This window comes from Giraffa tippelskirchi, chromosome 1 (genome assembly GCF_054371585.1).
Source record: "Giraffa tippelskirchi isolate mGirTip1 chromosome 1, T2T-mGirTip1v1.2.pri, whole genome shotgun sequence".
Lineage (NCBI taxonomy): Eukaryota > Metazoa > Chordata > Mammalia > Artiodactyla > Giraffidae > Giraffa > Giraffa tippelskirchi.
In genome coordinates, this window is record NC_137275.1 from 111,716,698 (window position 1) to 111,729,687 (window position 12,990).

Sequence of the window (12,990 nt, forward strand, 5' to 3'; positions counted from 1 at the left end):
GGACCCAAGATGGCCGGGCGCCTGTGTTCCGTTCCTGCCCTCGGCCCGAACCTCATTCCTTGCCGTGCTGCTGAGCGGAGCCGCGAGCCATCCCGAGGGCTCCGGGCGTTGTTCCCGCGGGGCCGCAGGCCGCCATGGCGACCCTGGAAAAGCTGATGAAGGCCTTCGAGTCCCTTAAGTTCTTCCAGCAGCAGCAGCAGCCGCCGCCGCCGCTATGCCCGGCCGTGGCCGAGGAGCCGCTGCACCGACCGTGAGTACTGACCCGCCGCAGCTCGGCCCCAGCCCTCCCCGGCCTTCGCCAGCCTCCCGCGGAGGCACGGAGGCGGCCCCGGCCCTCTGCCCTCCCGGCTGCCCAGTTTGGGGAGGAACCGGGGTTGCGTTGTGAGCAGGACTCGGCCGAGCCGAGGCCGCGTCCAGCCCCCACTCTTCTGCTCTGAGGGGAGCAGGGCCGCGCGGGCGCTGGACGCTCCCCGAGGAGCCGGGAATTGGGAGCCCGAGTGATGCGGGGACAGTGGTGACCTCATGCCCGGGGACGTCGGGCTGGAGGGCGGGGGAGCGCGCGCGTTCCAATGGGGAGCCTCTGGCGGGGCCCCCTTTAAACAGGCTGGGAGTCAGTCGGGCCTGTCTTCCCGTAGCCTCAGGGCTTTTCGTTTAGTTCGGGGGTCGCAGCAGAAGACTGAAGTGTTGGAAAGAGACCGGCTTGTCTCAGTTCAAGGCGGTCTGCAGGCCCCTTAAATGAGCGGTGGTCGCCCCGTAAGTGTGAACTTAGCCCAGATGGTTGTTATTAACACACAAGAAACAATCAAACGGCCTTCAATAGTGGGAAGAGTGGGCTGAAGTTTATTACTTGTCTGCAGTTGGAAATAAATCACATCTTGCTGAGGGAGAGGTTAATCGTCGGGGCGAGTGATGTCCATTTCACGGGCATCGCAGTCACGCTGGCCAGAACCTGGATGGGTGTCTGCGGACAGTCTCCTGTGGCAGACATCCTGGTACTGTTCGGAAGTAGGGGGTCTCGGTTGCTTGTGCTAGGGAACTTTTCGAAACAGAAGAAGAGAGACCATTTGATGTCACCTTCTTACAGAGCCCAAGTACTTTTCCTTGAAGTCTTGGGTGTTCCGCAGAGGTCAGGGCGTGCTCTGCTACAGTTCAGGCCTTTCTTTCATGTGCGGGCGTTTTCTTTCTCATCTGGATTTGTACAAGACGGCATTTAATGAGGACAGTTTTTGGGAAGCCGCCCCTTTAAGAAGTTCACCTTAATGTTAAGATGGATTCATTTTCAGGAATGTTTTCATCTTTGTTTCTGATATGATTCCTTGCTGTGTCCTGAGGTTTAATCAGGAAATGAGTATTTGGGGAGTCATTTTGGCTTATCTGTGAAAATGTAGCAGTAAAGCGCTTTTTCTGCTAAAAGGTGAAAAACTTGTTTGGATACTTTGAGAAAAAAGAATCTTTTTTTTAACAACTTGACGTTTCTCCGCAGCAAATAACTTGTAACCATGACCCATTCCAGACTTAGCATAGTGCTTCTCCGTGGAGGTAGAAGTCAGAGAAGTTGACGCATCTCAGCGTCTCTTGGATCTTGTGTACAAACAGGAAGCACCAGGCAGGCTCTGGGTGGGAAGGAACGTCTTAACTGCCGTCCCTGTCTGTTGTCCAGCACTTGGTCTGTCATCTTTGCATAAACAATACATTGCTGCTGCTACTGCTAAGTCGCTTCAGTCGTGTCCGACTCTGTGCGACCCCAGAGACGGCCGCCCACCAGGCTCCCCCGTCCCTGGGATTCTCCAGGCAAGAGTACTGGAGTGGGTTGCCATTTCCTTCTCCAGGGGATCTTCTTTCCCCAGAGATGAAACCACAGCTGTTGCTTCTCCTGGGTTAACAGGCGGATTCTTTACCACTAGCGCCACCTAGTCATTATTGTTTGAATTTTAATATAAGATCAGTCACCACTGAAGACCGTCCATCTACCTGAAGAATTTTATGATTTTAGAGCTACCTATTGAGTGCAGAAAAGACTAAAATTTAATCAGGGCAGATGTTTTCCCCCTCAAATCGGTGTGGATTGCTGGGAAGTGACTTTGGATGAGTTAGAAGAGAGATCTGAACCATGCGCTTTCTTCGTAGCTGACCGTGATGGGACGTGTACTCACTCTTTCTGGCAGTAAAGCTGTGACAGTCAGGGTCACAGACGGGCTGTCACTGACGTCTTGGTCACACCTGAGGGCTGCAGCTGGGACTCCACAAGCTGCTTGAGCTCAGTCGTGTGGGACTGCTCTTCAGGGTCTCTCTTTTTTTAAGCTTTGCTGTTTCTACTTCTCTTTCCATCTCTTGGTTTTAGAAACTCAAGGTTAACATAATTATCATTTATCTTCCGAAACCTGTTGGAAAGATTGACTCAAGACTTTTGAGTCAGTTTTACTGTGTATTGAACCTACTCCTTTGGTCTTCCCTTGTGGCTCAGCCAGTAGACTCTGCCTGCAGTGCGGGAGACCTGGGTTTGATCCCTGGGTTGGGCAGATCCCCTGGAGAAGGGAAAGGCTACCCACTCCAGTATTCTGGCCTGGAGAATTCCATGGACTAAGTCCACGGGGTTGCAAAGAGTCAGACACGACTGAGCGACTTTCATTTTCTTTCACTTTCAACCTACTCTTGTACGGCAAGCACTTGCCCACTCCTTTGTTGTCTGGGAAACACCTGTCCAGTGTAGGTGCTGGGCTGAGTGCCCGTGAGAGGCACGCGCTTGTTCTCAGTGAGTCTGTCATCCCTGGAGAGCAACCGTGGGAACCGTTCCTTCCAGAGTGTGGTGCTGGCTCATGGCAGGGCCTGGGGCAGGAGCCCTGAGGGAATAGGGCAGGCTTCCCCAATGGCTCAGCAGTAAAGAATCTGCCTGCAATGCAAGAGAGGGAGATGCAGGTTTGATCCCTGGGTCAGGAAGTTCCCCTGGAGACAGGGGATGGCTGTCCGCTCCAGTATTCTTGTCTGGAAAACCCCGTGGGCAAAGGAACCTGGTGAGCTACAGTCCATGGGGTTGCAAAGAGTCGGACACCACACACACACACACACACACACACACACACACGTATCTTTCACTCTATCCCCACAGGGAGCTCAGAGGAGGAGCTAGACCCAAGCAGACAACACAGGAGTGTACTTTTATTTTGATGGGTGAAATTGGTATTCGGTCTTTGATTTTTTGCTTGTTTCATAAATTTTGCTCAAATTCTAGCATGGGGCCTCGGGTGCAGCACATGTGAGTCTTAAGGAAATCAGGCAGCAGGTTCAGAAAGTGGTATCATTTTTTGTTACCTGTATTCTTGTGGCCTAGTCCACATACGAGGAGAGAGACACAGTTCTTTTTAAAGCTTATATTTGTATTGATCACTTTTCTGTTGTGACCATCTTAGGTAGCGAGGTGCACTCAATTTAGTGTTTGTCAGCTTTTTCTGATGGCCATCCCCCCAGGAGTTGTTTTAGACCCTAGGGTAAGAGGCTGCCCACAGAGGGGTCACTGCCTGTAGAGCTGGGAGACCGGGTGTGTGAATGCAGCTCATTTAAGGCCTTTGTGGGTTTTCACTTTGGAAGGGAACCATACAGAAGAGAGTTTGTTTGCCTCCTAACTTGTTGGGAGAGGTCAGTGTTCTTTAATTTTCTTGATGACTTAAGGTCTTCAACTAGGTGAGCTGCTGTAATCGAGACTTGAATGTGGTGGCTCGAAGAAGAGAGCATTTAAACTCTCATAGTACTTTCTGTTCATGATCTGAGCCACAGTCTGCTCCTGGTCTTGTTTTTGCTGACTGTATAGAGCTTCTCCATCTTTGGCTGCAAAGAATATAATCAATCTGATTTCAGTGTTGACCATCTGGTGATGTCCACGTGTAGAGTCTTCTCTTGTGTTGTTGGAATAGGGTGTTTGCTATCACCAATGCGTTCTCGTGGCAAAACTCTATTAGCCTTTGCCCTGCTTCATTCTGTACTCCAAGGCCAAACTTGCCTGTTACGCCAGGTGTTTCTTGACTTCCTACTTTTGCATTCCAGTCCCCTATAATGAAAAGGACATCTTTTTTGGGTGTTAGTTCTAGAAGGTCTTGTAGGTCTTCATAGAACCGTTCAACTTCAGCTTCTTCGGCGTTACTGGTCGGGGCATAGACTTGGATTACCGTGATATTGAATGGTTTGCCTTGGAAACGAACAGAGATCATTCTGTCTTTTTTGAGATTGCATGCAAGTACTGCATTTCGGACTCTTTTGTTGACCATGATGGCTACTCCATTTCTTCTAAGGGATTCTTGCCCACAGTAGTAGATATAATGGTCATCTGAGTTAAATTCACCCATTCCAGTCCATCTTAGTTCGCTGATTCCTAGAATGTCAACGTTCACTCTTGCCATCTCCTGTTTGACCACTTCCAGTTTGCCTTGATTCATGGACCTAACATTCCAGGTTCCTATGCAATATTGCTCTTTACAGCATCGGACTTTGCATCTATCACCAGTCACATCCACAGTTGGGTATCGTTTTTGCTTTGGCTCCATCTCATCATTCTTTCTGGAGTTATTTCTCCACTGATCTCCATTAGCATATTGGGCACCTACTGACCTGGGGAGTTCATCTTTCAGGGTCCTATCCTTTTGCCTTTTCATACTGTTCATGGGGTTCTCAAGGCAAGAATACTGAAGTGGTTTGCCATGCCCTTCTCCAGTGGACCACAATCTGTCAGACCTCTCCACCATGACCCATCCGTCTTGGGTGGCCCCACACGGCATGGCTTAGTTTCATTGAGATAGACAAGGCTGTGGTCCGTGTGATCAGATTAGCTAGTTTTCTGTAGTTTTAGTTTTAGTGTGTCTGCCCTGTGATGCCCTCTCGCAACACTTACCTTTTTATTTGGGTTTCTCTTACCTTGGGCCTTGGGTAATTCCTCTTGCCGCCCCCAGCCCCCGGCCCCCGGCCGGGCCTAGCCCCTGTCGGCCGCCGCCCCCGGCCCCCCGGCCCCCGGCCCGGCCTAGCCCCTCTCTGCCGCCGCCCCGGCCCCCGGCCCGGCCTATCCCCTGTCGGCCGCCGCCCCCGGCCCCCGGCTCCCGGGCCCCCGGCCCGGCCTAGCCCTGTCGGCCGGCCCCCCGGCCCGGCCTAGACCCTGTCGGCCCCCGGCCCGGCCTAGCCCCTCTCGGCCGCCGCCCCCGGCCCCCGGCCCCCGGCCCGGCCCGGCCTAGCCCCTCTCGGCCGCCGCCCCCGGCCCCCGGCCCCCGGCCTCCGGCCCGGCCTAGCCCCTCTCGGCCGCCGCCCCCGGCCCCCGGCCCCCGGCCCGGCCCGGCCTAGCTCCTCTCGGCCGCCGCCCCTGGCCCCCGGGTCCCGGCCTAGCCCCTGTCGGCCGCCGCCCCCGGCCCCCGGCCCGGCCTAGCCCCTCTCGGCCGCCGCCCCCGGCCCCCGGCCCGGCCTAGCCCCTCTCGGCCGCCGGCCCGGCCTAGCCCCTCTTGGTTGCCGCCCCCGGCTCCCGGCTCCCGGCCCGGCCTAGCTCCTCTCGGCCACGCTTCTGCGCCGAGCCGTCGCAGCCGTCGCAGCCGTCTTATGGCAGAAAGTGAAGAAGAACTAAAGAACCTCTTGATGAAGGTGAAGGAGGAGAGTGAAAAAGTTGGCTTAAAGCTCAACGTTCAGAAAACTAAGATCATGGCATCTGGTCCCATCACTCCATGGGAAATAGATGGGGAAACAGTGGAAACAGTGTCAGACTTTACTTTTTTGGGCTCCAGATTCACTGCTGATGGTGACTGCAGCCATGAAATTAAAAGACGCTTACTCCTTGGAAGGAAGGTTATGGCCAACCTAGATAGCCTGTTTAAAAGCAGAGACATTACTTTGCCAACAAAAGTCCGTCTAGTCAAGGCTATGGTTTTTCCAGTGGTCATGTATGGATGTGAGAGTTGGACGGTGAAGAAAGCTGAGCGCCGCAGAATTGATGCTTTTGAACTGTGGTGTTGGAGAAGACTCTTGAGAGTCCCTTGGACTGCAAGGAGATCCAATCAATCCATTCTAAAAGAGATCAATCCTGGGTGTTCATTGGAAGGTTTGATGTTGAAGCTGAAACTCCAATACTTTGGCCACCTCATGCGAAGGGTTGACTCATTGGAAAAGACCCTAATGCTGGGAAGGATTGGGGGCGGGAGGAGAAGGGGACGACAGAGGATGAGATGGTTGGATGGCGTCACCGACTCGATGAACATGGGTTTGGGTAAACTCCGGGAGTTGGTGATGGACAGAGAGGCCTGGCGTGCTGCAATTCATGGGGTCGCAGAGAGTCGGACACGACTGAGCGACTGAACTGAACTGAGTACTTTCTGTTTCAAACTGAGGTCTAATATACACATACATACACACACACACACATCTATCTATATAGTTGCTGTTGTTCACTCCTTCAGTCATGTCTGACTCATTGCAACCCCATGGACTGCAGCACCCCGGGCTTCCCTGTCCTTCACAATCTCCCAGAGTTTGTTTGCTCAAACTCATGTCCATTGAGTCAGTGGTGCAATCCAACCATCTCATCCTCTGTCACCCCCTTCTCCACCTGCCTTCAGTCTTTCTCAGCATCAGGGTCTTTTCTTAAGAGTCAGCTCTTCACATCATGTGGCCAAAGTATTGGCGCTTCAGCATCAGTTCAGTTCAGTTGCTCAGTTGTATCCCACTCTTTGCAACCCCATGGACTGCAGCATGCCAGGCCTCCCTGTCCATCACCAACTCGCAATTTACTCAGACTCATGTCCATTGAGTCGGTGATGCCATCCAAACATCTCAACCTCTGTTGTCCCCTTCTCCTCCTGCCGTCAGTCTTCCCCAGTCTTTCCTGAGTCTCTCCCATCAGGAAGCTTCCATAAGCCTCTTATCCTTCTCCATCAGAGGGCAGACAGAATGAAAACCACAGTCGCAGAAAACTAACCAGTCTGATCCCATGGACCAGAGCCGTGTCTAACTCAGTGAGCTATGCGTCATGCTGTGTAGGGCCACCCAGGACAGACGGGTCATGGTGGAGAGCTCTGACAAAACGTGGTCCTCTGGAGAAGGGAAGGGCAAAGCACTTCAGTGTTCTTGCCTTGAGAACCCGTGAACAGTATGAAAAGGCAGCTTTAGCGTCGGTCCTTCCAATGAATCTTCAGAGTTGATTTCCTTTAGGATTGACGGGTTGGATCTCCTTGCGGTCCAAGGGACTCTCAAGAGTCTTTTCCAGCACCACAGTTGAGAAGCATCAGTTCTTTGGCGCTCATCCTTCTTCACAGTCCAACTCTCACATCCATACCTGCCTACTGGAAAAACCATAGCCTTGACTAGATAGACCTTTGTCAGGAAAGTAATGTCTCTGCTTTTTAATACGCTGTCTAGGTTTTTCATAGCTTTTCTTCCAAGGAGCAAGCGTCTTTTAATTTCATGGCTGCAGTCACCATCTGCAGTGATTTTGGAGCCCAAGAAAATAAAGTCTGTCACTGTTTCCACTGTTTCCCCATCTATTTGCCATGAAGTGATGGGAGCGGATGCCGTGATCTTAGTTTTTTGAATGTTGAGTTTTAAGCCAGCTTTTCACTCTCCTCTTTAACCTTCATCACGGGGCTCTTGAGTTCCTCTTCACTTTCTGCCATTAGGTTGGTGTCACCTGCATATCTGAGGTTATTTATATTTTTCCTGGCAATCTTAATTCCAGTTTGTGCTTCATCCAGCTTGGCATTTCGGATGATGTACTCTGCATAGATGTTAAATAACCAGGGTGACAATATATAGTCTTGACGTACTCCTTTCCCAGTTTTGAATCCAGTTCACTCATCGGTACCTCTTTTAGTGTACTCCTCCCCTGCCAGGGCCCTGTAAATTTCAGACCACTTTACATTCCCTTAAAGGTAAAGACTGTGGCATAAATGAATCATCCCTGTGTACCTTGAAGCGGATGCATTGAAATTCATCCTTGTGTGTGTCAGTCGTTTGCTTCTTTCACTGCCAAGCAGTATTCCGTTACTCCATGGCAGCTGTTTATCCATCCACTGAGACATTTGGGTTGTTTCCATCCCAGCACTTTTGAAGTGAGTGACTCAGGTGGGCGGGAGGTGAAAGGCCTCTGCCTCCTCCTGCCACTCAGGACCCAGGCTCCTTCCATCCTGTCACCCTGCAGCCTTTTTGTTGTCTTTGTCTGTATGTTCAGAAACTGGGTGTTAGAAGTGTCTGTTCCAGTTGGGGGAAGCTAAAAGGAGGGGGTGGTGCCCTGGGCAAGCCACAGGCAGAAGCTCCGCTCGCTGCTGTGTTCCCGTTTCATCTGTGTGAACAGTCACTTGTGTGTGCCTGGCTGCAGGGAAGCCGGGCTGTGGGACTTGTCAGCAGGAAGCTCGTGTCTGAGAAGGGAAGCACGGTGTTTTGGTGGGTGCCTAGCAGCCCACAGCACAGCTCATCAGCGAGTCTCTTTTAGGAAGGAGACCAGTGGGGGACATGGTCACCTGTCCATGTGGTGAGAGACTTACTGGCTGCTGACTGGGAGCCCCTCTCTGCACACCATGGACTTGGCCTCTCATCCAGGCCTGTCTTTCCTTCTCCCGGGCCCTGACTTTCCGCTCGGGAGACTCTTCCTTGTCCATGTTCTTCCCTGGCCACGTCTGAACTGCCTTTTGAGGGTGTGTCTTTCTTGGTTTGCACAATTGCAAGAGTCTGTTCCTTCACATGTAGTTTTTTGGAGCCTGCAGTTGCTGCTGCTGCTACTGCTGCTAAGTCGCTTCAGTCGTGTCCGACTCTGTGCGACCCCATAGACGGCAGCCCACCAGGCTCCGCCGTCCCTGGGATTCTCCAGGCAAGAATACTGGAGTGGGTTGCCATTTCCTTCTCTAGTGCGTGAAAGTGAAGTCGCTCAGTCGTGTCCGACTCTTAGCGACCCCATGGACTGGAGCCTACCAGGCTCCTCCGTCCATGGGATTTTCCAAGCAAGAGTACTGGAGTGGGGTGCCGTTGCCTTCTCCGGCCTGCAGTTGCATTAGGGATTAAACGGAGGTGTTGGTCAGTTAGTATTTTAATCTCTTTGGTACTCTTTATAGAATCCCCTCAAAAACGTAGTAGTCTTCTGGTCTCACTGTTTCTAGTTAGTACCATGTCCTGGTAGCTGTCAGACACTCGGATCCTTTTTTGGATGTAATCATCAAGCCTGATTCTTTTTCGCTTCCTCTTTGGATCATCCCTGTCTTCTGTATTTCTCCGGTGCCTACTTCAGAGACCTCTGAAGTCATAGGTTTGGGTGAGAAGCAGGCACCTTTTATCTCATCTTCTTGACCAGTCTGTCTCCTTTTTACAATTTTGACTGAAAAGTCTCACTAGGAGGCTTTTGAGAAAGGCTCTGGGCAGGGTACTTGTTTGTAGCCATTCAGAGATATAGGAGCAATTAACCATTGTGTTAATACATTCTCTCATACTTCATTGTGTGAGGCCTGTGTGGGGCTGACTCGTCAGTCCGTGTGGTTTTGCGAGGGGGCCGCTGTGGAGAGTAGGTGTTATACTATTGCGTTGAATTGAAGCTCCCTCTGTCCACGCGATCCTGGGCCAGCCCTGTTGGCGCTGCAGTTTCTTCTCTCTGCAGCAGAGAAGGCAGGCGTGTTAGTGACGCCCCCTGAGTTTTCTGTGGAGCCCAGTCCTGGAGGGGACCCGAGGTTCGGCCCACCCCACCTCTCTGACCTCAGAGCACCCTGCCCCGGCACGGTTTTACTCCTTGGAGTCAAAGAAGCTGTGTTGAATGAATGAATGAATGAATGCCACGTAGAAATAGATGGAGTGGACAACACTAACTTCCTTTACTCTTTTTTTCCCCCTTTTAGAAAGAAAGAACTCTCAGCCACCAAGAAAGACCGTGTGAATCATTGTCTGACAATACGTGAAAACATAGTGGCACAGTCTCTCAGGTAACTGCACTTTGAACTTTCCAGTGAAAATAGAACACTTGTGTGTTTTCATCCTTAATGGGCTAGAATGTTCTTCGTCGCCCCAGTTGTTTTGAAACCTTGACGGGACCCCTCCCCCTTCTGGCGGTGGATATGGAGGATTTCCAGACACCGTCACCGTAATGAGTAATGCTTCCTTCTTGTAATCTTACACCGTGTCGTTGTAACCATTTGGATAACTGAACAGCATGTTTGTATTTTACTTATTGCGGTGTGGGAACAAGAGCCTGCCCAATTACTGGGATCTCGTGGTTGCTTTTCTTCTGCGCTCTGCCCTGTCCGCCCTGTGGGGGTGCTCCCTGCTCATCACAGCTTTGGGATGGTGGGCTCATGGGCGTTAACCGGAGGCCCACCTCCCTGGCTCAGGCTTTCCTGTGGGGTGAGCAGGCAGCACCTTCTTGTATCGCTTTTTTGCTGATTGTCCTCATTCTCCTTGCTTTTTACTGTCTGTCTCTCTTTCTGAGTACTGTTCCTTGTATCTGTGGGTGGTAGTTATTTTAAGCCTGTCTCTAAATGAGTGAGTAGGAAACAGATGTGCTTATGGTTTCTGAACTCCGTTCCTCGGATGGGACGTGTGAAATACTTCTCTTGGAGTAAGTACTTTCTCTTGGAGTAAATCATTCATGTTCTTCTCCTGTTGGGAAGGGCTCTTTGTAATCTATTAGAAAAACCTCTAAGAATAATCACCTTGGTTTTCGTACTGACAGAAATTTGGTGATTCATTTATTTTTCGTGGCATATTGCCACTTGTATTTTATACTTGCCGCTTGTATTTTATGCTTTCAAAGTGATTTCATGTAGACTATTTCATTTTAGTTGAACTCAATGCCATTTTGAAAGACAGTGTATGATTACTGTTTTTATCTAATTTGTAGAAATATTGTGGGAAGAAATGAAGTGACAAGTGAGAATATGTGCTGAAAATGAGAATACAAAAATTCTCAGTTAGCATGCTCTTGTAGACAACAGTACTAAGTAAAAGTAGGGGAGAAGGTTTGAATTCTGTCTCCGCTCCGAATAAGCCAGGCAGCTTCAGACAAGGCCAACTTCTTGGAGTCCCTGTGGCCTCGTCTTTGATGTGTAAACTCAGTGTACAGAGCTCTTGTGGGAGGAGCGACACCCGTGGGACGCTGTTGAGAGCTGCGTGAAAGTGCTCATGAGCTCCTGAGAGGCAGAAATCCATCCTGTGGGGGCGCACGTTGTCCTGCAAGCCGCCATGACTCTTGTGTGAATGGACGTTAGATGCCTGGCAGAGCCCCGGGGCCTGCTGCTTCCTTAGCACAGCTGTGCTCATCAGCCTTCCAGCATCCAGGTCTCAGGAAGGAACACCTCACATCGAAAGCTTATGGACCCAGAAAATAGACCTTTTCCATTCTGAGTGCTTCATGCCTTACGCTTACTTTGTTTCTTGATAATTCCCAGTGGACTTGATGGACTGTTGGCTTAGATTCACACCTGTGTGTGGGGGTGTGTGCGTGTGTGAGTGAGTGTGTGTTCAATTGCTCAGTCACGTTTGACTCTTTGCAGCCCCATGGACTGCGGCCCACCAGGCTCCTCTTATCCATGTAATTTTTCAGGCAGGAATACTGGAGTAGATGGCATTTCCCTCCTCCAGTGGATCTTCCCCACCCAGGAATTGAACCTGCATCTCTTGTGTCTTCTGCATTCAGTCAGATTCTTGACCACTAGCGCCACCTGGGAAGTACGTTGAGATATGTTAAGACTGGTTTGTGGTTCACTTTGCCATCGTAAATCATGGTAATCGCTGTTAATAGGTTCTCCATTCCTGTGTCTGTTCGGTTTTTATGGAGTAATGCTAATGGTCTTTGCGGTGCTTGTTCTACGTAGGATCAGGTGAATGGGATATGTTTTGGAGCCAGAGAGGTTGTCTTTGGTCGCATCAGATCAAAGAACGTGTTTGTTTTAAGATGTTCTCCATACTTTTCAGAAATGTCGAGTTGTAGAGCTGCAGTGGATCTTTTATACACAGGTAATGATTTAGGAAGTCTTCGTGGCTGGCATTTCCTGTGGTCTCTCCTCTAATGTACCTGATCTCTGGTACGTTCTTCAGCTTCTGTCAGGTACTGATCTTATCTCTCGGGGCTTATTTGAGGCAGCTTCTCGAGTCCTTGAGGTGTGGTGTGACTCAGCCTACTTCAGCTCTCAATTTGGTGGTCTGTCCTGCTGCTTCCTACATTCGCATGAACATCAGAATCACCCGGAAAATTTGTTAGAAATACAGGAACGAAGATAACCTCACTGCCCTCTTTCCCCAGCACTCTGATGTTTTCTGTCCAGTGGAGGGTGAGGATTCATTTGTAACTCGTTTCCTTTTGGGAGGACCTCAACACCCTCGTCTAAGCAAGTGGACCTGATAAGGTGATTGGGTAAAAATAAGTGTACAGGAATCTATAGATTTCCCATTCCCATATATTAGCTTAAATCTGTTAGAAAATATAATGCTTCAAGAGCCAATTCATAGTAGCACCAACATATACTATTTCAAGAAATTGACAAGAGATATGCAGAAACTATGGAAGGACTGTATGGACTTCCCTGAAAGGGACAGATGACTACTTCCTGCTTTTTCAACGTGGGAACAGTTCCTTATCATAAAGTTAAACTTTCTCTAAATTAATCCATAAATTTAAAATGAGCTTGATCAGAATTCTAGTAGAGATATTTTTGAACTTGTTCATCTGCAAGAATAAATACATCAGTTTTAACAAACAAAATCTGAAACCATCAGTAATTGGTGAGACCTGGTGTTCATGACATTAAAATAGCTCTTAGACATTAAAGAAGGTACAGAATAGGAAGTGGGAAAGTGTATGTGTGTATGTGCAGATACGAATTTCCGATAAAGGTAACATCTTGTATTAGTGTGGAAATGATGGATTATTGAACCAGTTGAGTATTTAGGGGAATATTCTTCATATTGCAGGCAAACGTAAATGCCAGATTAATTACCTAAATGTAAGAGAGTGAAGTCATTACTACAAAAAGAACATTTAATCTTAGTCTGTGGAATGCT

General features: G+C 49.9%; 1 protein-coding gene across 1 annotated transcript in view; it reads left to right on the top strand.

Moving 5' to 3' along the window:
- The window catches only part of LOC145506144 (uncharacterized), a 27,330-nt gene continuing 14,340 nt past the window's right edge, over nucleotides 1–12,990 (top strand). Inside the window, exons 1-2 of the mRNA XM_081490119.1 lie at nucleotides 1–250; nucleotides 9,834–9,917. Coding sequence (XP_081346245.1) covers nucleotides 135–250; nucleotides 9,834–9,917 — 200 coding nt within the window. The 5' untranslated portion in view covers nucleotides 1–134. The remainder of the gene's footprint in view (nucleotides 251–9,833; nucleotides 9,918–12,990) is intronic.